The sequence below is a fragment of the Carassius carassius genome, chromosome 7 (genome assembly GCF_963082965.1).
Source record: "Carassius carassius chromosome 7, fCarCar2.1, whole genome shotgun sequence".
Lineage (NCBI taxonomy): Eukaryota > Metazoa > Chordata > Actinopteri > Cypriniformes > Cyprinidae > Carassius > Carassius carassius.
The window spans coordinates 31,428,369-31,454,198 of NC_081761.1; the positions used below are offsets into that span (position 1 = coordinate 31,428,369).

Sequence of the window (25,830 nt, forward strand, 5' to 3'; positions counted from 1 at the left end):
CATTTAGCCACACTAATGGATGTTTAGCCCTTTGTTAGAAATGCTCCATCCAGAAACCAAGAAAGACTGGACATTGTCCCATCGAAGTTGTTTGTTATCCACAACAAAGGCTCAACCAAACCCAGTAGTTAAGGTGTTAGCCAAGAGGGTTCTCCATTGTATTCCATGTGGTGGTGCTACTTTAGAAAGTGGCGTACAGAGATACATTAAGGATAGTTTAATAACCTCATTCACAGTATCACAAGTCTGCAGTGAGGCTTCATTCACTCTTTAGTCTCCAACGTGGAATGGAAGTGAACTGAATCAGGTAAATCCTCCTTATTGTAGCTGGTATCTCTGGCATGCACAAAGAACAGAGAAGAGAGACCCACATTGGATCCATCAAATGGCTGGCGCTAGAATAGAGATTAATGGGGATTACCATGGAAGAACAAGAGGATGGGAACCACTGTCAAACCATGCAGGAGTTCAGTGTGAGTCTGGAAAAATATTTAGAAAGTAAATCCACATTTTACAGATTTATAGAGAGAATGTGGTACATTCAGTTGGTATTGCTCACAAACACATTAAAGGGATAGTTCACCCAAAAAGGAAAATTCTGCCATTAATTACTCATGTTGTTCCAAACCCGTAATAACTTTGCTTATCTTTGAATCAAAAATTAAGACATTTTTGATGAATTCCGATGAGCTCAAGGATATCATGCTACGATGGTTCAACTGTAATTTTACGAAGCTACGAGAATACTTTTTGTGCACAAAGAAAGCAAAAATAACGACTTTATTCAACAATTTGTCTCCTCCAAGTCACCCAGCACCATTCCGCATGCTGTTCTGTGTCAGCAGCACTGTACACAGATACGCTGTTTTTACATTGTTTGTGCTTTGATCTGAACGTAAACAATGTATCCATGTATATACATTGCATACGTTGTTTACTTATGTGATAGTATCCCAAATCGTAGCTCGTAAAACTACAGTTAAAAACCCTTGATGTCACATGGATTATTTTAATGATGTCCTGGCTAAGTTTCTGAGCCTTGTTTGTGGCAATACCCTTGCTGTCTATGGGAGGGTCATAGAGCTCCTGGAATTCATCAAAATTATCTTAATTTGTGTTCTGAAGATGAATGAAGGTCTGACAGGTTTAGAATGACACGAGGGTGAGTAATTAATTACAGAATTTTTATTTTTGGAAGAACTATCCCTTTAAGTGTACAACCAGTAAAAATACTTAACATGTCATCAGGAAAGACCAGTCATTGTTCAGTTTTGGATGTTGCTCTCTAGAATGGTGTATTAGTTTTCCCTGCAGGATTCTAAACTAACTTAAATAGCACAAACTCCCATAATAAACCAATGGAAATATCATGTAAACCATTTGGCTACGGAAGTCCACCAACTAGACCAACACTATCAAGTATAAACCAGCTTAGACCAGAGTTTCAGCAAGGGTTCTTTGATATAAAATACTATCCTTGCAAAAGCTACTGTTATTTAGTAGTTTACACATCCCAAGTGAGATTAAGTCCCAGTCATTCAAAGCAAAGCTACAATGTCTCACTAAACTTGCCTTAGTTATGCGACAACTCCATTTTTTTGTGTACAGAGTGAGAGCACAGGAGATGTGTCCCCTTTTCTCTTTCCCTGAAATGGCTAATGCTACCTGTATGCTAATGCTAGCCTTTCACTGTATCCTATGTAGTTTTATGTCTGTCAGCTAAATCGTCCCACAGGAGCAGGAAACGTGGCGCAACAGCATGTAGGCAGATCGGCGTAAGATAACTTTGTTTGAGAGATGGTCCTATGATTAGCCATAGCCTGGGGCCTGCTTCATTTGCACAATCTGGGCTCATGGCTCAGTGCGCACGTTTAATGGACACAGCGGACTTCATCATGACATCATGCCTTTGTTTGAAATCCCAACACACATTCACCACTCTGCTGCTGGCTTAGGCTGCCAGCGCTGGCAATATCAACAAGTAGCACCTTTAAATGAAGGCTTCAGGGTCAAGCTAACATGAGGACTGTTTGCTCCAGCATACTCAGATGCATAATGGAGAGGATGTTGAGATACTTGTGTAGGACTAAAAGTCTATGCAAGAGAACTAGGATAGGATAGAATATCTGGTTTATTTATTGTCAGGCTATATTGGTTGCCAAAAAGTTCAGTTGATTACTAAAACAAACAGCTTAAGATGGCCTGCTGGTCTCTTCTTTTCTCTCAGCCTGGTTTTTGATGGTTTTAGAGGAGACTGTGAGACTAGCTTGGCCAACCATATGGACCAGCATAAACTAGTTTATATTTTTAGAATGGTCTTAAGAAGGGGTGTCCAATCCTGCTCCAGATGGGTCAATATCCTGCAGGTTTCAGATTCAACCAGCTCCAACAAATTATACTGGAAGTTTTAAGTTAAGGGATGACCTTGATTAGCTGGTTCAGATGTTAGTAATTAGGATAGGGGGCTTAGCTCTGCAGGACAGTGGCCCTCGTGGAGCAGGAATGAACACCCCTGCTTATGGCAACCGTATGTTTTAGCTGGTTTAATCTGGTCTACACGGCTGGCCAAGCTGATCTACCAGTAATTGGCCAGCTAGTCTTCCGATCTGATTAGTGTCCAGAACCCCTCTAAAACCAGCAAAAACGAAGCTGAACACAATTTTGGAAACAATTACGGAGTGGAGAGATATTTTAGGTGATCCTCCTGCTCCTGTATTTCATTCTGTCTATATTAAATGCAATAGGGTCATTGGGTTTATCAGGTCAATCTTAGTCTATAGTAGCTATAAAATTTTTAATACTGACTTGTGATATATTGAAGACGAATTGCTAGTGTTTAATATAAAGAATATTCTCCACCCACCAAACACTCACATAACCACCCGCTGAACATCATTCTTCATTATCAACAAATGGCAACACTTTCTCCATGATGTTATTTCTAAAGCACGTTCCAGTTGGATGAAATGTGGTCCACACAGGCCAAAGCATTGTCCAGAGAGGGATTATTGCTTGTGGTTTTGACTAATTAGACTATTTTGGCTTTATATTGCTATAAAAGCATGTGTAAAATTTGACTATTCAAATGTAAATTTAAATGTTAATTGTTATATATTTACATTACTAGTAATGTGCTTTTGATGACTAGTATTGTAATGTATGAGGGGGAAAAAACTGGTTTCAGTGTACATTGGCTTCATGATAACATGGTGCCTTTTATAGTCATGTCCTGATGCATTTTTTTGTCACAAATAAAGGCCTCTTGCCAGATTGCAGTGTTATTATCCATGTATGATAAAATAAAAAATGTTTAAATGTTTGCTTTATTGGGATTTATATATATATTAAAAAAAATAATTTTGATGTGACCACTTTCTGTAATGGGTTTAGCATATGTCCATAAAAATTTACATGAACAAATTTGAATAAAGTCAACCTTACCACTTTCTGTGAGTCAAAGCACAAATGTTTCTGGAAAAACTAACCAAGAGTTTCTAATATCTAATTGATAATGTTCAAACTCGAGTGACAATGTACTGAATCTAAAAATGTATGTTCAGAATCATGCACCATGTCAAGTTTACACTTTTAAAATGACAATTTTCCCAATACCAGTGTCACATACATTCCCATTTGTGTTTGTGAATCCTATTGTGCTATGCGTCACCATGTGTCGCCCTCTGAATAAAGGCTGTCTGGCTTCCAGCTTAAATATTGCAGCAAACTAAAAACCAACCATCAGACTGGATTGATTCACTTCTGCTCACTCGGGCGACAAGGATTGGAGGCCATAGGTGGGAACCAGAGAGCAAAAAGTTCACTTCACACCACAGTGTGCCAAGAGAAGGGGAACACACATACTCTGGAGCTCTTACTGTGGCAAGTTGCCCATTTTATACTCTTTATCTGTATTGCTGTTTGTTCTTTATAGAGCACCATTGACTTTGCATTTGATTCTGTTGTAGAGAATTTGAGGTGTTTTTTTTTTTTTTTTTTTTTTTTTTTTTTTATAAAGAGTCGGCGTGAAATGTAAGAATTTGTGACATTTTTAGACTGAGTGAAAAAGATATAAAAAGCCATGTCTCGTTTTGATTATCTTTTGAACTCTAGATGCCTGGATCTGATCTGGATCTCTAGATCTGATAGAACTAATGCTGCAAATGTGATTTTTTTTAATAATTCTATCAACACATTTCCAACAGTATATTCCTTGGGACAGTCTACATCAAGTATACTCCCAAATTCTCAATACAAAAGATTTATTATTTTTTTTTGCATTTCTGCCCGCTTTCAAACCTTTCTTTTGTTTGCTCCGCAGTGCTGACAGTCAACCATGGGTGACTGGAGCTTTTTGGGCAACATCCTTGAAGAAGTAAATGAGCATTCAACGGTAATCGGTAGGGTGTGGCTCACGGTCCTCTTCATCTTCCGAATCCTCATCCTGGGCACGGCCGCCGAGTTCGTGTGGGGTGACGAGCAATCGGATTACGTGTGCAACACGCAGCAGCCGGGTTGCGAGAATGTTTGCTACGACGAGGCCTTCCCCATCTCGCACATTCGTCTGTGGGTGCTCCAGATCATCTTCGTTTCCACGCCTTCTTTGGTGTACGTGGGCCATGCTGTCCACCATGTACACATGGAGGAGAAGCGAAAGGAACGGGAGGAGGCTGAGCTCAACAGGCAGCAAGAGATAAATGAGGAGAGGCTGCCGATCGCGCCCGATCAGGGAAGCGTCCGCACGGCCAAGGAGACGAGCACAAAAGGCAGCAAGAAGTTTCGTCTGGAGGGCACTCTCTTGAGGACCTATATCTGCCACATTATCTTCAAGACTCTCTTTGAGGTAGGCTTTGTGGTGGGCCAGTATTTCTTGTACGGCTTCCGAATCCTGCCGCTCTACAAGTGCAGCCGTTGGCCGTGCCCAAACACAGTCGACTGCTTTGTCTCGAGGCCTACAGAGAAAACAGTGTTCATTATCTTCATGTTAGCCGTGGCCTGCGTCTCGCTTTTCCTCAACTTTGTGGAAATCAGCCATTTGGGCCTGAAAAAGATCCACTTTGTGTTCCGTAAACCAGTGGGGCCGCAAGTTGAGGGTCCAGGGGCGGCCGAGAAGGCCTTGCCTTCCATAGCTTCCTCCTCAATCCAGAAAGCCAAAGGCTACAAGTTGCTGGAGGAGGACAGAGCCACGTCACACTTCTTCCCCTTGACTGAGTTAGGGGGAATGGAGGCTGGCCGGCTTCCGGCTCCGTACAAGCCATTTGAGGAGAAAACGGACGAGTCGACCGCACCTAAGAAAGAAGTGTCTAAGGTGTATGACGAAACGCTGCCTTCCTACGCCCAGACAACTGTGATAGGACCAAGCGCTGCGGCAGGAGTTGTACGCAGGGATGAATACGAGGATGAGTTGGCCGTTGAAGCAGATGTGGAAGCCAGCGAGACGATAGAAGACACGCGGCCGCTCAGCAGCCTGAGCAAGGCCAGCAGTCGGGCAAGGTCAGATGACTTGACGGTATAAATAATATAGAACTGGATTAGAAGTGCCGCAGTACCAACTGTAGTATTGGAAAAAGCATAGAAAGTAAAAACGAGAGCCTCTCTGCAACTGCGGCGACGCTTATAATACCAGCTCTTTATTTCGAGCAAGAACACGATTTAAAAAAAATAATGCTGTGCAATTTTCATTCGGAAACCTGAGAGCTTGATTAGTTTTTTTTTTTTAATACAGCAGTATTTTTTGTACTGTTTTTATCAAAAAGTTAACAAACCAAAGTTAGACATCTGCAGCAGCTAGATCTGCGTAGGGGAGGAGTTGGGATTTAGCAAAATATGTGCTGTCTTTTCTATCCAGAATTTTACTCGAAGGTAAGATTCTGATGTTTACATTTTCGGACTAGCCATTAGCTGAATGTTATATGTGATATTTTGTTATTATTAAGATAAGAAAACTATCAGGGCATCATCCTTTTCACCTCAATAAGTTCAACCATACATGATGATAAATACTCAATCAAGCTTATTGATTTGTATGTGAATAGTACTGTAATGGATATGTTTGAGGTGAAACAAATGCTGATAGTTGCACATGTCGTTCATAGTAGCAAAATATAAAGTATTTATTAAAAGATATACGTTTAACATAACACCTTATTTCTGGACTTACATTAAGAGTCTCTGGATTTCATAAACTGTAGGGTAGAGCGTATCTAGCGATAACTGTAATAATTACATTAGCCATAGAAAAGATTGTAGGCCACATTCTTTCTTGTATCTCTGCACATACAGCCATGATGATGATGATAAAGATCACGCCCAATCAGCACAAAGTATTGTTCAGCAAGAGACAATAAAACAACATTGCATGACATGTCACCGCAGACAGTCTGACATCCTTCATGTTTTGGAAACAACATTTTCATACTTTGGTCCTCCATGATATTTCAAAATTCTAAATGTTTTAAAGGGTTTCACCCCTTATTGACTTTTCATTTTCAGCAGAGACATGTCTTATATGTTAAACCATGCCTTAAAATTAAGTATTACATTTGGAGAGAAAAAAAATAATAATAATATAAGCTTAGGTTTTTGATTGTTTATTTGATTATATTATTGAATGATTACTTATGACCAATTAAATTGTCCCTTTGTTTGTAACATTCTCACAGTGCTACCAAAGTCATAACACTGAATTTACTGAAATGTATAAATTCATGTCAAATGAGTGTTTATGAAAACAGGTATGTCAACATAATTTTTTCTTTTCCTCTCTACTCTGCCAGTGGTTTCATATTAGTTAAGACTGAATGTAAAATAGTTTTATTTCATGTTGCTGCCATGAAGTAAACCTTTCCAGAACCTACAAAATTTTATGAAACTAAAATTGAAAGGCCAATATTCTGTACTATATGTTGTATGTGGATGATATTATTTAATGACAAAAACACACATGATGCTTGGGCAGACTGCATGAGGTGATGAAATATTAGACCCATACTAAATAGCACAATTATCATCAAGTAAGTCAAATAAAATTGAAGAATTAAAAAAAAAAAAGAAATCCATAAACATAAACAGAGGAATAGTGATAATTTCATCTCTTTAGCTACTATACTAATGTCTTTTTAAAAAGCCTCAAAGTAGATTGTTTTTCAAGCAGTTATTAAAGGGTTTATCTTCTCTGATTGTGTCTGTGATAAACATTTCTTCACTGTGTCTTTTCTCAGAACTGGTTAGCAGAAACATCAATAAAACACAGAGGGCTGTTACTGATAAGATAAGAGCATGAGATTGTTCTTAGAGAAGCTTGTGTTTCATGAGCTGTGAAATGCAAAAGATACAGCCACTGTGACACATTTTACCACAGAGTTTGCAGCAGAGGACTCATTCTACAGTTTGCTGTGGTCACAGACGAATCATAAAAGCACACATCAGATCCTGAGTTGACGAGTATAAATCTGATCATTGGTTCTTAACTGAGTTTCAATGGCAAATTGTATTGAGACGTCACTTTGCTTAATGCCTTCTGCCTTTTTTCCCCACATCATTTACGGGGGAAGTTGTGGCCTAATGGTTAGAGAGTCGGACTCCCAATCGAAAGGTTGTGAGTTCGAGTCCCGGGCCGGCATGTACAGTTCTCTCTCCACCTTCAATACCACGACTTAGGTGCCCTTGAGCAAGGCATCGAACCCCCAACTGCTCCCTGGGCGCCGCAGCATAAATGGCTGCCCACTGCTCCGGGTGTATGCTCACAGTGTGTGTGTGTGTTCACTGCTCTGTGTGTGTGTGCATTTCGGATGGGTTAAATGCAGAGCACAAATTCTGAGTATGGGTCACTATACTTGGCTGAATGTCACTTCACTTCACTTTATGATTTCTTTAACAACAACAAGAAGAAAAAAAACACTTGTTTTTGACAAACTTGTAGTCCTTTATCGCACCTATACAGAAATGACTGTCAGTTGAAACCTGTGGAAATAGTCAATAAAAGTTAATGTGTGGTCAACAAGTCTGTCTGACAGTATTTATTAATATCACAACGTGAAAAATAAGTCTTTCCAACACAAGCGAGTTTACATATACAGATTACCCACACATACACATCTAACAAAAAAAAAAAAAAGATATATTAAACCACATTTCTAAATTTGTAGAAAATGCATTATGCTTATGAAATCTATTAATATGAATTAATATGCATATAAATTATTTATAAAACAATTTGTTTTAATTGACGTAATTGTTGTAATTTTATTTTTATTTAATTTTTACCGAAATCATGTTTTTGCAAAAAAATAAAAATAAATAAATAAATATTTAAAATATCGAAACCATGCTACTAGTTAATCACCAGGGTACTACCTCCTGATGCATCATTGTACCATAGTATTGCCAAAGTCCATTTCGCAAGGTTAAGCTGAGACTCTTTGCTGGTCTCTTGTGGTCATTTGGTGAATTATTGTATTTCTACTAAAACATTTCTGTTACAAAACTTACACAAAGCAAAGCAGTCTGAGAACAATTTGCGTGGGTAAAGATGCCATTATGGACAGACAGGTGAAAACTATACTGATGCTAACGGATTAAATGATAAAGATAAGATGCTCACTGCAACTATAACAGATCCATTTTTTGGTGTGACACTTAAAGCCATTTGATGTTACTTTTATGTTTTAGCATTATGGATTTTCTTTTCAAGTCTTGTTTTGTTTATTATAAAGCTTTTCAGATTAAAATTCTGAAAGGGTGTGAAATAAAGAGGACTTCCTATGTGAGGCTGCTGATAGGAAATGTGAGTTTAGCCAACCACAGTGCAACATGACGTGCAGAACTCGCTCACACACTGTATTAACAGCTGCAAGCAGCAGATACCAGAGGGTGAGTTTTAATATCAGTCTTCATCGATTTACACCGCAGAAGCGTTTTAGCCTATTTTTCTATAAGAGGAAAACATTAATGCAGAATATTTTTTTTTACTAATCTCGTGCTACTTTGTAGGATGTCATTTTGAATTCAGCAGATGAATGAATTACAATGGGTTTCAATCAGTCTGAGGGTGAGCTGAGACTTGATGTATATCATTGTGAACTAAACCGAGACAGAAGACAAGACCGACATTTATTAAATGACTGCATTAACACTGAACTTTAAAATTTTCAGTGCTCTTATAAATGTCATAGCATGAAAATGATGAAAAAAAGCTACATGTGGAGAATAGACATTATTAGAAATTATTTCTTTCTTTCTTTCTAGGTACTTCTCATAGACTCAATCTAACCAACTTTTCATTATTGGCCGTGTTGTCCATCTTTTGTAGTTTTGTTTTTTTCCTGGTATTCAGTATCTGCTTGTTTTTTTTTTATATTCGGCAGAACAAAAAGTAAGTCATATCTTCCAACATAATCTTCATTCAGCTTAATCAACATGTAACACTTTAACATTACAAAAATGAAAAATGGTTCCTTCTTCAATTACACAGGCAAAAATCACAACCGAACGGAGAGGAGGTAAAATATTTTCCTATTTTACTACATTATCGCTCTAGCAAATAAAAAGAACAGCAGTGCGTTGACAAAGAGAAAGACATGCAGATAGCTTGATTATTGATTATTCATTGGTTATGTTTTGAAAGGTCACAGATGTGGATGTTTCTTTAAATGAGGTATGAATTTAGCAGATTCACACTTCTCAGTTTTGCTGTCAAACCTCAAGCCTCTGTGTTTATGCCAAAGGTCATTCTAGCTCTGTCTTTATTTTTAGGTCTCTGAAAAGATGAAGAAAAGAGAAAAAAATAAAAGTTACAAAGAGCGGGTAAACTCAGTGTACTATGAGTGGTTTACAGATCACCGACCACAGAGGAAACCATCCACATCAGATTGTACAGTATTGTACAGGATTGTACTAGTCTAAAACAAGTAACTTTAATCTTGTTTCAGTAATAAGAAATGTCTTAATAACGCATTATAGTGAGTTCTCAGTGCAAAAACACCGTTTGTTTTCATTGGTCACGATAAGAGGGCCATAAGAGGGCGCTGTTGCACCACATCACCTAAAAAGGTGAGCTTCATAAATAACGAATATTAAAGGAATAGTTACAAGTTAAAAAATTCGTGTGTCATTCCAAACCCGTATAACATTTTTTCTAACGTGTTCTGTGTTTTATTCTTTGTTTTTAGTGTTTTATGTCCATGTTTTCACATTCTGGGCGAACTATTCCTATACCGGACAGATTCAAGTTTATATATAAGTTTATATATTCCACAATTATTAGACGGCTAGCCAAAAGTTACATTATTATAATATATTACAATAAAAACCAATTTATGTATTTGAATATACAAAAAGTTTATTTGCAAAAACAGGTAACTGTTTTTTAATCTTCAAAAGTCATGTTTTTTTATTGTAATCAAGTTTTTATTGTTTTATGGTATTATTATTATTTTTTTTTTTACCTAATTAAAATAACCAGACTGCAGTTTGATTGAGATGAATTGGAATGCACAATAAAAAGAAAAGAAAAAACATGTTTTTGAACATTTTTGAAAATTATGCAAATAAATAACTATAAAGAGAGGGTGACTGAACCCCCCCCCCCCCCATCCCCCGTTTTTTCTTCTTTGAATCATTGATTTTAAATATGACAATGCAGTATTATGTTTGTTTATGAAATTTAATGAAAGACAGAGTTACTCAAATGTACATAGAATTTCTGTTTTTATTCCATTCATTATACTTAATTTAACCTGTTACATAAGAATTTGAATGGGTAGGCAATTATAATCCATATGAATCATGCCAATAAAGCTTTACTGACTCTGAATAGCCCGTCTCTGTGTGCCTACTTTTTGGGGACAAATTTATACTCAGAAGTGAACTAGATCTAACAAACCTCCTACAACCTCCTTTGGGGACTTCATCATTTGTAAAAACAGTATAAAAATAAAGTAAATAGAGTTAAGGGGGTTTAGGGTGCATGTAGCTTAATGTGAGTATTTATAACTTGCTGTATATAAAAACAATACAAGTGTATGGAATGTGTGTGTGTGTGTGTGTGTGTTTGGGGTGTGGGGGAGGGTGAATCACTGGATCTCTCCAGAACTCTGTAATGTTGTCCTTTAGTTCTCTCTCTGTCTGTGTAGCAGATCCTCACATCTCTCCTTTCTTCACTCACTTCTTGATAATGGTAAGTCATCATGCTTCATGAGACAGACCTTATATGTGCACTAATACATCTGATATCTTTCTACTCTATATTGTTTTCACATTTATATATCTTCTTCCGTACTTATTTCTGCAGATTATTAGGACACTCTCTCCATTCATTCTCCTCTCCGTTGTCTGCTGTTATGCAGAGGTAAGACAGAAAGCTTTCGGAGTTCTTTGGATAAAGGTCTCTAATAGAGGGAAAAGTCTCTTGGGGAGTTGAACAGAGCACTTCTCATTATTTTCAATTTTGCATATTGTCAGTCTGAATAACTGCATATAATTACAGCCATAATTCCAGGAATGAAGACATCAGAGAATTTCATTTGGCATGTCTGATATTAAAACACTAAATTAATTTCAAGAATCATATATCATTTTTAATGCTTTAATGTTAATAGTTTTTTTTTCTCATTAATTTAGATTTTATTAAAGGGTTACTATTTCGAGAGAGAGTTACTTACGTAATTAGGGCCAAGTGTACTGCGTTAATATGAAGGAGTTTTCATATACATTTTTAATAGGCATTTGACCCATGTTTTGAGTTATGCATTGCATTTTGTGCTGTGTGGACAATGTTCTGGCTGAAAATTACCACCTTTTCCATTTATCTATAGATTGTTTTCTCACGGTAATAGTTTGAATGGTCACACCATCATTTCAGGTTTTAAGGTTCAATTCTTGCTGATAACAAACCATTAACTACAACTTTTCCCTCAATAAACTCCTAACTGTTTGCTTATTAATAGTTAGTAAGGTACTTGTTAAATTTAGGTATTGAGTGGGATTAGGGATGTATAATATGGTCATGCACATTATGTGCTTTATAAGCATTAATAAACAGCTAAAATGTTAATAATAGGCATGCTACTAAGCAACTATAATTAACAGTGAGAATTGGTCCTTATACTAAAGTGTTACCATTTGAACTCAGTGTAACCTCAGAAGCCCCGAAGCACATTTTTAAGAAGTGTAAGCCCAGCATTTGCAGGTGCCAGATGTGAGCTGGTGTCTTGGCTTAGCAGATGAATAAGCAGCTGTTGTTTATTTTAGCAGGTAAAAGCAAAGTAATTGGTATGTGAAGTAATGGAAAGTAAAACAACAGCAGACGTTAAAATACGGGCAGGATAAGGGCATTTTAACACTCACTCTGAACACTTCACACTTCACACAGATGCACAAGCACAGCCGTTCTGTGTTGTGTGCGTGTGCAGAAGTCTGGCATGTGATCACTCTGCTGGTCTTGTGTGGTGTTCAGGTGCTGACACATAGTTAGACACGGCAGATGTGCTGGTCTTTTCATGTGTGTGCCTGCAGGCCTGTTTACATCTGCACATCACAATGATGAACCACCTCATGCCTTTTCATTAGGAACCAAACAACAGGGCTCACACAATGAAGCTCCTGTGTTCAGTAAAAGCAGTTGTGTGGAGGGTATATATTTAGAGGTGACTTTACATGTGTCATCTGCGTGATGATGAGATGGTTAAAGAGTTACAGAAGAGATTGATCTTTTTTATGTAGGAATGTGGTAACTAAGTCTAAGAAACTAATATGAAAAAACTACACATCATGTAAAAGTTTCTTATGCTCACCAAGGCTGCATTTATTTGATCAAAAATACAGTAAAATCAACAACATTATAAAATATTACTACAATTTGAAATGAAATAAAAAATATAAAATCTTAATTAAATAAAATTAAATATTTCAATATATTTTAAAATGGAATTTATTTATGTAATGGAAAGCTGAATTTTGTCTGTCTACACTGGATGCTTCAAAGCAGGCTTTCCAAATCCATTATTTCTGTTTGTCGGAAGTAGCACAAGTGCTTGGACTATGTCTGAAACAGTCTTACAACTTTACACAGAAAAGATTAGTGTGACAAACCAAAAGGGAACTTTGCAAAAATAAAAAAATCTGACTTTTGCATGCAAATAAGCAAAAGATTTCATGAGCATGAGCATGTGAAGCTACTTAATACTTATGTGAAACATTTGCATGCTTATGTGAAATTTTCATGCGCACAAAATAAATTTTTCATGCTAGCAGTTTTGCATGCAACAATCAATGGATTTTTTATTTTTGCAAAGGTCCCTTTAAGGTGCTCTGTAAAGTACACTGCTGTTGAAAAGTCTGGGATCAGTAAGAATTGTAATGTTTCTTATGCTCATCAATGCTGTATCTATTTGATCAAAAATACAGAAAAAATATATAATAATTTTGTGAAATACTATTGCAATTTAAAATAACTGTTTTCTATTTGAATTTCTTTTAAAATGTTATTTATTCCTGTGATGCAAACCTGAATTTCCAGCATCATTACTCCAGTCTTCAATGTCACACTATCCTTTAGAAATCATTCTAATATGCTGATTTGCTTCTCAACATTATGGTAGTGTAAGTTTTGTATATTGTAATCCACTTTTCCATCTCTGTAAATTTTTCATCGGTTGTTTCCACTATGCATGCTTAAGAAAAGTTAGGGATGAGCATGTTTATATTATCGTATTGAAGGTAAGGTGATTTCAGATCAATTGGGCTACTTCTGACAGTCACATCAATATCGGAAAAGGGCCTATTTTACTTGAGCATAAACTGTATTAACAGACATTTTGCAGCTTATACTTTATACATTTGCCAATTCTCCCAACATCAAAAACACATTTACTCTTGCATGTGCGTGTGCATGAACAAACATGAGGCAGACAGAAGTATGAGACCTAGACCCCCTGCAAGAATTGAAATGCTTTGCTAAAAAATACAGCAACCATAATGAGTCATCACAGTCTGTGCAAAGAGTCCATTAACTTTTTAAGAATTCTTCACACGTTTACCACAGACTTGTGTGTTCTACTAGATGGTGCACTACTCTCCTCTATTAAAATCGAGTAGCATTAATCAATAAGTATGGAAGTCTGAGAGGATGAAAATATGGATGTTGTTCTCAAAAATGTGTTTTGGGAATGGAGTAATTTCATTGTTTTCAGTGGTGCCTGTGTTTTTGACACATTTGAGTATGTTTCTGACTACTACTGCAACACACACACTGTGTTTTAGCACTTACTGAAGCATGTTGCAATGAAATATTAGTGTAGTTCTGCAGAGGCACAGAATATTACAGATCTGAAAAATGTCTATCATTAACAAAGTGCCATATCTTCTCTTACACGTTGTTATTGTTGCATACTTCTAGCATGTCAGAATCAAAGTAGTTAAATGTTTGTTTTATTTAGAGCAGTGTTTTATTGTGGTTCCCTCATAAGTGTTAAAGAATGTCAAACGTGTGCTCACAGTTCAGCTTATCCACATGAGTGAAGGGCTGGTGTATCTGAGTCTGCACCAAAACATAAACCAGAATGAGAACAGGCAATGCTGTCAGTGTTTTTTTAAGATAGGATCAGTACAGTGATTCTACACAGACTTCGGTTCGCTAATAATGTGGTGTCGTCTTACAGAGTCTGTCTGTTCTGAGCTCCATCAAACGATCTCAGCTGACACACTCGGGAATGTGAGGAATGTGCCGTCTGCCCTCTGGTTTTAGGTCAGTGCTCGGTGTGTGTGTGCTTTATACAGCCTGTCAGGAGTTGTGTGATGTGTGTGAAAGGGGTTTCCACTCATCTCAGTTTATTGGTGTTAATGTTCTGTTGAATCAGTGGCAGACTCTTCCGGTGTCTGCACTTTAGGCAGCATCGCTCTTTAATGTTTTATTTAATATTAATATGCTAAACTATGGATTTAATTTCCTCATTCATACTGTAAGTGTTTTGGAAAAGACATTTCTTATGCTCACCAAGGTTAACTGGTGATTAAAATACTGTAAATATAAATTATATTAAAATCATAATAATAATAATTGACAAATTGTGCTTTTTTATTAATTTGACTATATATTAAAATGTAATTTATTCCAATGATGCAACGCTGAATTTTCAGCATCATTACTCCAGTCTTCAGTGTCACATGATCTTATATGCTGATTTGCTGCTCAAGAAACATTTATCGTTATCAATGCTGAAAATAGTTGTGCTGCTTAATAATTCTGGTTTTGTTCTTGTGTTTGTTTGTTTAGGATGCTCATATGAGAATAATAGATTAATTGAATATGCCACTTTTCATATTTTAGAATAACCATGCAGCGATGTTGAAATATCTTAAATCTGCCCCGGTCAAGAAACTTAAATACAATTTCAACTAAAAAAATAAAGGTTTTGTGGTCGGTTAACAGATCAAAATAAATGGACAGGTCTGTTTGTTTTTTGTTTTTCTCGGTGTACATATATTTGGTACTATGAGTCATCACTGGAAAACACATTTACTCTCTCTCTCTCTCTCTTTCACACACACACACACACACACACACATACATACACACACACTAACCACTGGAAATCTCTGACACATTCCCAAAGTGAGAGCATATTATTGGCACCCAATGTACATTCTATGAGCATCCTAAACAAACAAACACAAGAACAAAACCAGAATTATTATTTTTTGGGGAAGTCGTGGCCTAATTGTTAGAGAGTCGGACTCCCAATCGAAAGGTTGTGAGTTCGAGTCCTGGGCCGGCAGGAATTGTGGGTGGGGGGAGTGCATGTACAGTTCTCTCTCCACCTTCAATACCACGACTTAGGTGCCCTTGAGCAAGGCACTGAACCCCCAACTGCTCCCCGGGCGCCGCAGCATAAATGGCTGCCCACTGCTCCGGGTGTGTGTTCACAGTGTGTGTGTGTGTGTGTGTGTGTGTTCACTGCTCTGTGTGTGTGCATTTCGGATGGGTTAAATGCAGAGCACAAATTCTGAGTATGGGTCACCATACTTGGCTGAATGTCACTTCACTCTCTCTCACTTCACTCTCTCTTTTTTTTTTTTTTTTCTTCTATGTAAAATATTCATTGCAACTATGTTAGTCTTGTTAGAGAGAGAGAGAGAGAGATAGAGAGAGAGAGAGAAGCATCTGCGAGCTCACATTTTGCTGCTCCACCCTACATGATCCCTAAAACATAATCCCTTTTCCTCACTTTCTTGGGTTACCATTCTATTGTGTCCCAGAGTCTTCCCAGTGAGAAGTTAAAGGTCAGAGTTGAGGGGTCACAGGGCATGTAGAGATGGACAGATGTCCCCAGGCTTGTATGTAAACGTGTATCCAACTATACATGTACTGGAGCTTCCTGGACATTTGTCTGTCCTGAGCCAGCAAGTAAGCACTTGCACTGGTGAGTACCTCCTCTGGGGGTTTTGAAAAGGTAATGCCACTCTTTCACTAAAAATACAGCATATATGTCATGTACAATGTGCTATGCTAGGCCAGCATATATAGTAGAATATATGCTGAATCACTAGTTTTAATATTATATTATATTAAAACGTATATAAAATTTTCTTTCTTTTTTGTTGCACTTTAATTGAAACAAATAAAAAAAAGTTTGACAGCCCTTTTTACTAAAAATACAGTACATATGTAATGTTGATTGTGCTTTGCTTGGCTAAAAGATATAATATAATAAAATAAAATGGTTAATTAATTTTAATTTAATAAATTTTTGGTTGCACTTTAAATAAAATAAAATAAATTAAACAATAAAATAAAAACATTTTGGCCAGAGGTGAAAGTCTGCAAAGAGTTAGCTCAAAAACGTCTGTTTTTCACTAGTATACTAGTAGACATGCTTTTCCTGAAGAAGGATCAGAGCACATTCGGATGTTGCAGTTGGTTTGTATATGTGTGTTTGTGGTGCTGCTTTTATTTGTGTGTTTAGTGAGTGACAGCATGTGCTGGTGTATTGTCGTGGTGGTTAGACTCTTTGTTACTCACTCTCACTATTAGATGGCAAAGGTCAACAGGTCTGGCTCTCATCTGCACCAATCAGACGCCACAACAAAAGAGCAGCACATGTCTGAAGAGAGTGAATGAGCAAGTCCTGTTTATCTAGGTAAAAACACAGTGGATAAGAATACATAACGTTAACTTTTGTATGGCTAGGGTCTGTGTAACTGCATCATTTGAGAAATCATTAAAAAAAAACAGCAACTTGATTGTCATTTATTAGTAGATAAGTGTTCGGGTTTTGTTTATTAAGTATAGCCTGCCATCTTGTGGTTACTTCTCAAATATACAGGTTTGTTTTTACCGAAAAATGGGATTAGTAAAGACTTTGGCGTTTAGTAATTGGACTACATGACGTATCCCTTTAAAAGCAAGTAATAAAAAGTACTGAATTTATAGGTCCTTATAATAAATTATATAATTTCTGAGACGTTTCCCCTTCTTCACCATTAGCTGGAGCCAAAGTACAACACTAAATGTCACTACATACGCTGTTTGATGTGATATAATATCGTAGGCCTACTTACATTTTGTTGTTTCTCTGCGTGTTTTGTGCAGGAGGTAAGGAGTAAAAGTAAAGTTTGTGCCAATGTGTTCTGTGGAGCTGGGAGAGAATGTGCTGTGACAGAGAAAGGAGAGCCAAGCTGTCTGTGTATCGAGGCGAGTCGTTGTATTCAGCCACACATGCTGCTCTTTCACACCAGGGTTGCCAAATCTGCTTTACAAGACTAGTAGCCTACTAAAGTAACCCAATGATCAATCAAAACCAACTACCAAGTTTACTCTAAAGGCAACTCTCATATATATTTTACCCTTGAACTTCTTTGTCAAAAAACATACACAATACCGAATACGTTTTTCATTGCAGGCGATTCAGTTAAGCTTCATTTCTACAGTATTTTAAACTTAAGTATATAAATAAAAGCAGAATTGTAATTTACCATCCTGCAACAAACACCGTATCAGATATTGTAAGCTTATTTATTTGCTATCCAAATATGCACATCGTTAATTATCATATTTGCATTTTTGGACTTTTTCTGTTAAAACAGACCTGTGACCCAATTTGTTTTATTCAATATCCACTAGTTGAGAACAACTCAAATAAATGACATGGATATCTTAAATGTACACTTATTTCAGTGTGTGTCTATGTGTGTCTTGATCAGCAATGCAAACCCCATAAGCGTCCAGTTTGTGGCCATAATGGGAAGACGTACCGTAATCACTGTGAGCTGCATCGTGATGCCTGTCTCACCGGACTCAAAGTCCAGATTGCCCATGATGGACATTGTGAAGGTAAGTGTGTATGTGCTTTCCATTTAACAAGTTTATAGCGTTTTCTTTAATAGATAAAGTCTAAAAAGCATAGTTACAGTCATGGAATACCATAATACATATAACAGACCTTTCCATTTAAATAACCTGTGTAGCTGCTTCACCACAAACCACTCTCACAGATTATAACAGGAAATGTCATTGTACCCTAGATAATTGCAGCCATTTCCTCTCAGAAATGTCACTACAATTGGCCACATTTGAATACATAAATATGCAAGATATTTTAAGAACTTTGCAGAAAAAGCATCTTGTTTTCAGTTGTTGATGAAACTCACTGACCTGGTTTCTGTCTCTTCTCGTTTAGAGAAAAAAATGGAAAAAGCCACCAACAGCCCAAGTGAGTAAACACACATCTGTTAGGTTGTGTATTATTCAATATTTTGTGAAAAAGGTAGAATTATGCCTTTTTATAGTTAGTCTACCATATAACATTCAATACTCAAGTTTTTTTTTACAGAGCAGTTTTGTTTGGACAGAATGAAATATGTGATATAGGACTTAAAATTACTAATAGAATATAGTCATTAAAGAAAAACAAATGATTATATTTTCATTTTATTCATTATCTATTTTAATAGGGTCTGACTGGGCTAAAGATGGTGGTCAATATGTTTTGAAAAGGCATAAAGTTACCTAGATTTCAGATGTATAGTGCAATTGTAACATGTTGTGCCTATTTGTCCTGTTTCTTTGATTATTTAGTTGTTTGTTACCTTACGGACCGCAATGAGTTGAGAAGTCATGTGATTGAATGGTTGCAGTCTGAGGTGGAGCCTGACCGCTGGTTTTCTAAAGGATCCAACTTCTCAGATGTCCTCCTCAAATACTTCCAGGTTTGTGTGTGTGTGTGTGTGTGTGTGTGTGTCAACATATTGATTCATTGAACACAATGCATTTGTCTTCAGAAATGCTGGTCTGTCTCACACTTTTATTTAATGCTGTTCGTGTTTCAACAGAACTATGATAACGGAGATGCTCAGCTGGATTCAACAGAGTTCTTGAAGTTCATTCAACATAATGAGACTGCAATAAATGTCACGTTTCCTTATGCTGAGGAGGAGAACAACCGCCTACTCAGGTCACAGACACACACACACACCAATACAAAGTCTCTTGAAATAAAATAATAATGTACACTCCAGTTAAAAGATTTGGGCTATGTAAGATTTTCGAAAGCCTCTTCTGCTCACCAAGGCTGCATTTTGTAAGGGAAACAGGTCAATTTAGCTCAAAGGGAATCATTTAAGATTTTAAAGGGAATTTGAACAGAATCACTGTTTCACGGCTGATCACTGAGACGCCCTGCGATTCACTGAACGAGCCGTTTAACATCGAATCTGCACTGGATATTAATATGCAAACTATAGTGAAAACACTATTAATTAGCACAGTAACAAGATCGGCAGTTTAAGACATTAACTTGTAAGCACAAAACACAAGATACTTCTCTTTTCAATATGAATAAGGCTTTATTAGATAAATCTAAGACATATAAACTAATCTAACACATAAACACGCACTCACACATTCATACAAGTTGCAGGAAGATCAAAAGTTAGGGAAAGATGAGTTTAAGAGAATGGAAATATGGAATCCCAAGTTTACAGCAATACGTTAAATTGCATAGACATGAACAACCATCAATCACTTAATTAACCCTCGAATTGAGTTCCTCAATGAGGTTAAAATTATATTAGATACACCAGCACAAATGTCTGAAGGTACATTGCCTGTGTAAAGTTGTCGCTGATTGGCTGGAAGTTCAGTAGTCGCTGAAGTGATGTCTTGGGAAGCCCTGGTTGGCAGAGGTGGAAAGTAACGAATTACATTTACTCGCGTTACTGTAATTGAGTAGCTTTTTTGTGTACTAATACTTTTTAAAGTAATTTTATAAATCTGTAATTTTACTTTTACTTAAGTATATTTTGTTTAAAGTATTGTACTTCGCTACATTTTAAAACACATTAATTACTGAGTAAAAAAAATATAAAAATATAAAAATAAATCGCTCCCTGGAAACTACGTCAGTAAATAATGGGCAGGAGGGCAAACTGGCGCTAAAATCACAAGACAGATGCAGACGGTCAAAACAGGCGTTAGTGGTGCAGACACCGCTGAAAACGAAACCCCGTCATATTCTGAAGTTGAACTCGAAGGGAATGAAGTGAACCCCTGGCCATATGTATGCTCTATTATGCAGTGTAAGCTGTACTTGCCTAGGAAGACCAAACTAGCAGCTTATAAAATCCTTCGCAAGAATGTAGAGGTAAGCTAAATAATTGCATCGTTACATTGGTGGTTAAAATGAAGCTTTGACATTTTAGCAAGAGGTTTTGCACAAATTAGCCAAAAAGACAGTGGTGAGGAGTGTGCTATATATATCGTCTGCGATAATATCATATTTTTTGTTTTAATGATGTGCGCGCGCATTTATAGTGCGTTCTTTCACTGTGTGATTCAGTCTCCTAAAGTGCATTTAGAATGATCACAAAATTGAAGATATAGGGGCAGAAAATTCACATATTTATATAATTTCATATATTAAATCAAAATCACACAAAGAATGCCGTCTTTTCCACCAAAAATCATCATGAATATATACATACATATATATAACAGTTCAGTAAACAAGTTAATTAAGAGACTTGCGTTTTAGACACCATATTGCCTTTTTAGCTCTATTTCTACAACAGAAAATAATTCCAAACACAGCCACCAAAGCAAAGTTTTGCGTCTCTGAGCAACGTGACAGTGTTTCGTTCCTGAATGAATCAACCGTTTAAATGATTCGGTTCAGTCGCAATGACTCCCTTATTAACAGTGACTTGCTGACACATACTGGCCATTTTAATTTCACATTTAAAGTATCTTTTGATTTTTTTTAAATAATTAATTTCTTATCATTTCAAATGAGTATTCAACATTTTATGTCTTGTATATCAAAACATTATTCATGCATTTGTAACTGCAGGTTAAATGCATTCTTGTCCTGCACTAAACAGTGTAATACATCTAAATGCCACTTCCAATGAATCTTCTGCATTTCCTCTGCATTAAAAGATGAGTTTGTTGATACTGATTTGCCTGGTAACAGCCCAAATGTTTTATCATTCTAAATAACTGATTCCTTTAATTAAAAACAACTAGTTTGAGATTAGGGGGAAGTCGTGGCCTAATGGTTAGAGAGTCGGACTCCCAATCGAAAGGTTGTGAGTTCGAGTCCCGGGCCGGCAGGAATTGTGGGTGGGGGGAGTGCATGTACAGTTCTCTCTCCACCTTCAATACCACGACTTAGGTGCCCTTGAGCAAGGCATCGAACCCCCAACTGCTCCCGGGCGCCGCAGCATAAATGGCTGCCCACTGCTCCGGGTGTGTGCTCACAGTGTGTGTGTGTGTGTTCACTGCTCTGTGTGTGTGCACTTCGGATGGGTTAAATGTAGAGCACAAATTCTGAGTATGGGTCACCATACTTGGCTGAATGTCACGTCACGTCACTTTCACTTTCACTTTCAATAGATCCTATCCCAGGGGTGTCAAACTCAGTTCCTGGAGGGCCGTAGCCCTGCAGAGTTTAGTTCTAACCCTGCTCCAGCACACATATCATGTAGTTTTCAAATAAACCTAAATGATTAGATTAGCTGGATCAGGTGTGTTTAATTAGGGTTAAATCTAAACTGTGCAGGACTGTGGCCCTCCAGGAACTGAGTTCGACACCCTTGGCCTGTCCCATTTTTGACTCCCTCCCACTGTTAAAATATAACTAAGTAATTTTTACTCTGAGTAAACTTTAAATGAGCTACTTTTTACTTTTACTTGAGTTGATTTTTAGACTGGTACTTTTACTTGTACTTAAGTAAAATTTCATTAATGTAATGGTACTTTTACTTGAGTAGAATATTTTTGTACTCTTTCCACCTCTGCTGGTTGGTTGTTGTTGGCTGAAGGTGCAGAGTTGTGGAGTTGTGTGCACTGGTTGAAGTTGAACGTCGTGCAGACGAGTTCAGACGGCGTTACAAAACTTAACTCAGAACACGAAACTCTCAAACGGAAAAGAAAAGAAATAAAGTTTGACAAGACTATGTGGTGTTTCTTCTCATCGTGGCTAAGTAGCAGCAGGCGTGCAGGCTCAAAGAACAGTGATGACAAACAACATGGCTAAAAGCTAAAGCTAAGAAACAAAGCTAAAAGCTAAAAGCTGGCATGACTAGTAGCAAAAGCAAGGCTAGAACTAAAAGCAGACATGACTAATAGCAGAAGCATAGCTAGAGACTAAAAGCCACATGACTAATAGCAGAAGCATAGCTAGAGACTAAAAGCTGGCATGACTAGTAGAGGAAGCAAACCTAACAACTAAAAGCAATATTTTATGGTGTCCTGAGTATTTAAACTGGCCTGTTGGCCACACCTCAAAAGTTGTCTTGACCAATCAGATATAGTCTTGGCTCGGGGGTATCATAAATCATATGTTTTACCAAGCATTACCCGCTCTTGCAGGGTATAATTTTGGACATGATTCCGATAACATATTTATGATACATTTGAGAAATATTTGATTGTCAGGACTAATTCAAGCAAGCAGATTCGATTACATAGATACTAGACATGACTATGTATCCTTAAGCTATCCCATAGTTATTAAAAGACGTACACAATAAGTGATTATAACATGATAGTCAAATGTGTGGGTTACACATAAATGAATATGGAGTGAAGCGATGGACTGATTAATTTATAAGTCTTTTTGAGTTCATTCTGGTCCATATATATGTACAAAAGTCGAGTCATTTCTGCTACAATTCATTTGATCATAAATGCAGTAAAAACAGTAATATTGTCAAAGACTTTTGCAATTTAAAATACCCGTTTTCTGCTTCAATATTTTTTTTAAATTGCATTTATTTTTTATATTTTATATTTTTGTTGCATAATGCTTAAAGGGATAGACAAAATGAAAATTATGTCATTAATAACTCACCCAATGTCATGTCGTTCCAAACCAGTAAGACCTCCGTTTATCTTTGGAACACAGTTTAAGATATTTTAGATTTAGTCTCAGTCTCTCCATTGAAGCTGTGTGTACGGTATACTGTCCATGTCCAGAAAGGTAAGAAAAACATCATCAAAGTAGTCCATGTGACATCAGAGGGTCAGTTAGAATTTTTTGAAGCATTTAAAAAATATATTTTGGTCCAAAAATAGCAAAAACTATGACTTTATTCAGCATTGTCTTCTCTTCCGTGTCTGTTGTAAGACAGTTCAAAACAAAGCAGTTTGTGATATCCGGTTCGCGAACAAATCATTCGATGTAACCGGATCTTTTTGAACCAGTTCACCAAATCGAACTGAATCGTTTTAAATGGCTCGCGTCTCCAATACGCATTAATCCACAAATGACTTAAGCTGTTAACTTTTTTAACATGGCTGACACTCCCTCTAAGTTAAAACAAACCAATATCCCGGATTAATTCATTTACTCAAACAGTACACTGACTGAACTGCTGTGAACAGGGGCGCCGGACTGGGGCGCCGGACTTATGTAAGTTATTAATTACATAATTTTGCAAATTGGGCGAACTAACCCTTTAAGAAATCATACTATAATATGCTTATTGATTTTGGTAGCCAAAATAAAGTGAGTAGTATTTGGTTTTTCATTAAGTCCTATGTGAGTTTTGATCAACTTTTTTTAAACTTTTTTTTTTATTATTGCTTTTATGGTGGAAAAAGTGTACCTTCATTTTAGATTAGTTTAATAATACATCTATAAAAAAAATCTAACATTCATTCAAATATAATTTTCATAATAGGCATACTCAAATTTATCAAATTTATAATGTCCTCTTGCCCTTGTTGGTTCATCTTCATCTTATATGACTCACAGTCATGTTTTTTTTTTATTTCAAATCATTTGACCTGCAGTTTACATTTGTGAGGTTTATTATGAACACTTTCTTTATACTCCTCACTATCTGTGTCAATACTTTTATCAGTTCTTCTTTACAGCCGCTTCTGATAATTTCTATCTGAAGATTTTGAAAATCTTTTTGATAACCGATATATCTCTGGGCTAGTCTATAAAACTTGATGATTATGACCTCACTGTCCTCTGACCGCAGCAGAAAGCAAGTCTTTCAGTAGCTTACAATTTAATCTCACAAAGACAAAACAAAATATTGGTATCATATACAGCTTGTTTTTACTCTATGCATTCAGCATTTAAGTTGCATTTTATTTTGGTCAAATAAAATGGGCACAAAATCCATCATTTAGTAAATCTGATAAAGACCCCATGAGATTCACCGCTGTGGCTGTTCTAGTGGTCTTCTGACAGATACGAGTTCTTCAGAAGGTCAGTGCTGATACTGATATCTAGATGAGGGTGTTCAATGGCCAATGTATAGGCTATACGTAACACTGTTTGTAGGTTGCAATACAAATGCAGAATTGCTTGGCTGTTAAACACAATATTTCAGTACATAGTCCATTGCTGTCCAATCTGTAACACATTTTAACATGGAAGTCCTTCTTCCTTTGTAAGCTCTCTCTGTGAGATATTTCATAGGCATTGTAATGCTTCAGAATTTTAATTGAATTAGGATTGAATGTAGAACGCTTAATAGAGAGGAACATTAATTGGAGCTTATTCTTTTAATTTTGTTAATGCAGACATGCTGCAAACCACTGTTATACTGCTGTCCAAAAGTTTGGGGGTAGTATGATTTTTTATGGAAATGTTTACTTTTATTCAACAAGGATGCATGAAATTGATCAAAAGTAATAGTAAAGACATTTATATGGTTACAAAAGATTCCCATTTCAAATATATATTTGAACTTTGTATTCATCAAAGAACCAAAGTATCGCAGTTTCAACAAACATTAAGCAAAATTCATAAAAATATCAAAATGTGTAAATAATGGAAATTTTCCTTAAGCAGCAAATTCGCATATTAGGATCATGTGATACTGAAGGCTGCTCTGAATTCAGCTTTGCCATCACTGTATGCAAACTGATCCCAAGCATAAGGGTTTACTGTACATTCTGTAATGTCCTTTAACATGAAAAAGAACCACAGAGAGCTATTATACGAAACTTAATTTTATTTTAAATGGTAACTAGTTATTCCAGTAACAATTTTGGATGATTGCGTGCGTCCATGCAAATGATTTTGATATTAACAGAATGATATAAGAAAAATATTGCACTGAAAAATGCAATCAAATATGTGTTCTGCAGGAGTCTGTGTGTGGATGCCCTCATTGAGCTTTCTGATGAGAATGCAGACTGGAAACTGAGCTTTGATGAGTTCTTGAACTGCCTTAGGCCTGGATTCAACCCTCCAGAGAGGAGTAAGATCTACAACTACTCGCTCTACTTTCTAGTATAATACATCTATAGACCTGTCTATGAACATATAGTCTGCAAAATATATGTAATGAGTGCTGTTACATGTTTTTAGAGTG

At 36.7% G+C, this 25,830-nt stretch overlaps 2 protein-coding genes and 1 long non-coding RNA gene across 4 annotated transcripts in view; all 3 read left to right on the forward strand.

Annotated features, from left to right (window-relative positions):
* Window positions 1–3,752: 3,752 nt before the first annotated feature.
* On the forward strand, window positions 3,753–6,411 carry LOC132143938 (gap junction alpha-8 protein-like). Its single transcript, XM_059554590.1, has 2 exons — window positions 3,753–3,879; window positions 4,319–6,411. The coding sequence occupies exon 2, from the start codon at window positions 4,334–4,336 to the stop codon at window positions 5,510–5,512; it is 1,179 nt and encodes a 392-aa protein (XP_059410573.1). The 5' UTR covers window positions 3,753–3,879; window positions 4,319–4,333; the 3' UTR covers window positions 5,513–6,411.
* Window positions 6,412–8,642: 2,231 nt separating this feature from the next.
* Window positions 8,643–10,097, forward strand: LOC132143160 (uncharacterized). 2 transcript variants are annotated; one of them, XR_009434207.1, is made up of 6 exons: window positions 8,643–8,868; window positions 8,989–9,046; window positions 9,244–9,370; window positions 9,470–9,497; window positions 9,623–9,652; window positions 9,751–10,097. It is a non-coding gene; the product is annotated as an uncharacterized LOC132143160 (long non-coding RNA). The 2 variants fall into 2 exon arrangements; XR_009434206.1 differs by having other exon boundaries at window positions 9,470–10,097.
* A 977-nt stretch (window positions 10,098–11,074) lies between these two features.
* The window catches only part of LOC132143161 (follistatin-related protein 1-like), a 15,467-nt gene continuing 711 nt past the window's right edge, over window positions 11,075–25,830 (forward strand). Inside the window, exons 1-9 of the mRNA XM_059553306.1 lie at window positions 11,075–11,173; window positions 11,288–11,344; window positions 17,585–17,686; window positions 18,196–18,325; window positions 18,672–18,704; window positions 19,070–19,200; window positions 19,324–19,445; window positions 25,604–25,716; window positions 25,827–25,830. The exon at window positions 25,827–25,830 is cut by the window's right edge and continues 107 nt beyond it. Of these exons, the coding sequence (XP_059409289.1) occupies window positions 11,096–11,173; window positions 11,288–11,344; window positions 17,585–17,686; window positions 18,196–18,325; window positions 18,672–18,704; window positions 19,070–19,200; window positions 19,324–19,445; window positions 25,604–25,716; window positions 25,827–25,830 (770 nt within the window). The 5' untranslated portion in view covers window positions 11,075–11,095. The remainder of the gene's footprint in view (window positions 11,174–11,287; window positions 11,345–17,584; window positions 17,687–18,195; window positions 18,326–18,671; window positions 18,705–19,069; window positions 19,201–19,323; window positions 19,446–25,603; window positions 25,717–25,826) is intronic.

Bases quoted from the DNA above. Each gene is read 5' to 3' on its own strand.
- LOC132143938 (XM_059554590.1), top strand. From the start codon at position 4,334: ATGGGTGACTGGAGCTTTTTGGGCAACATCCTTGAAGAAGTAAATGAG.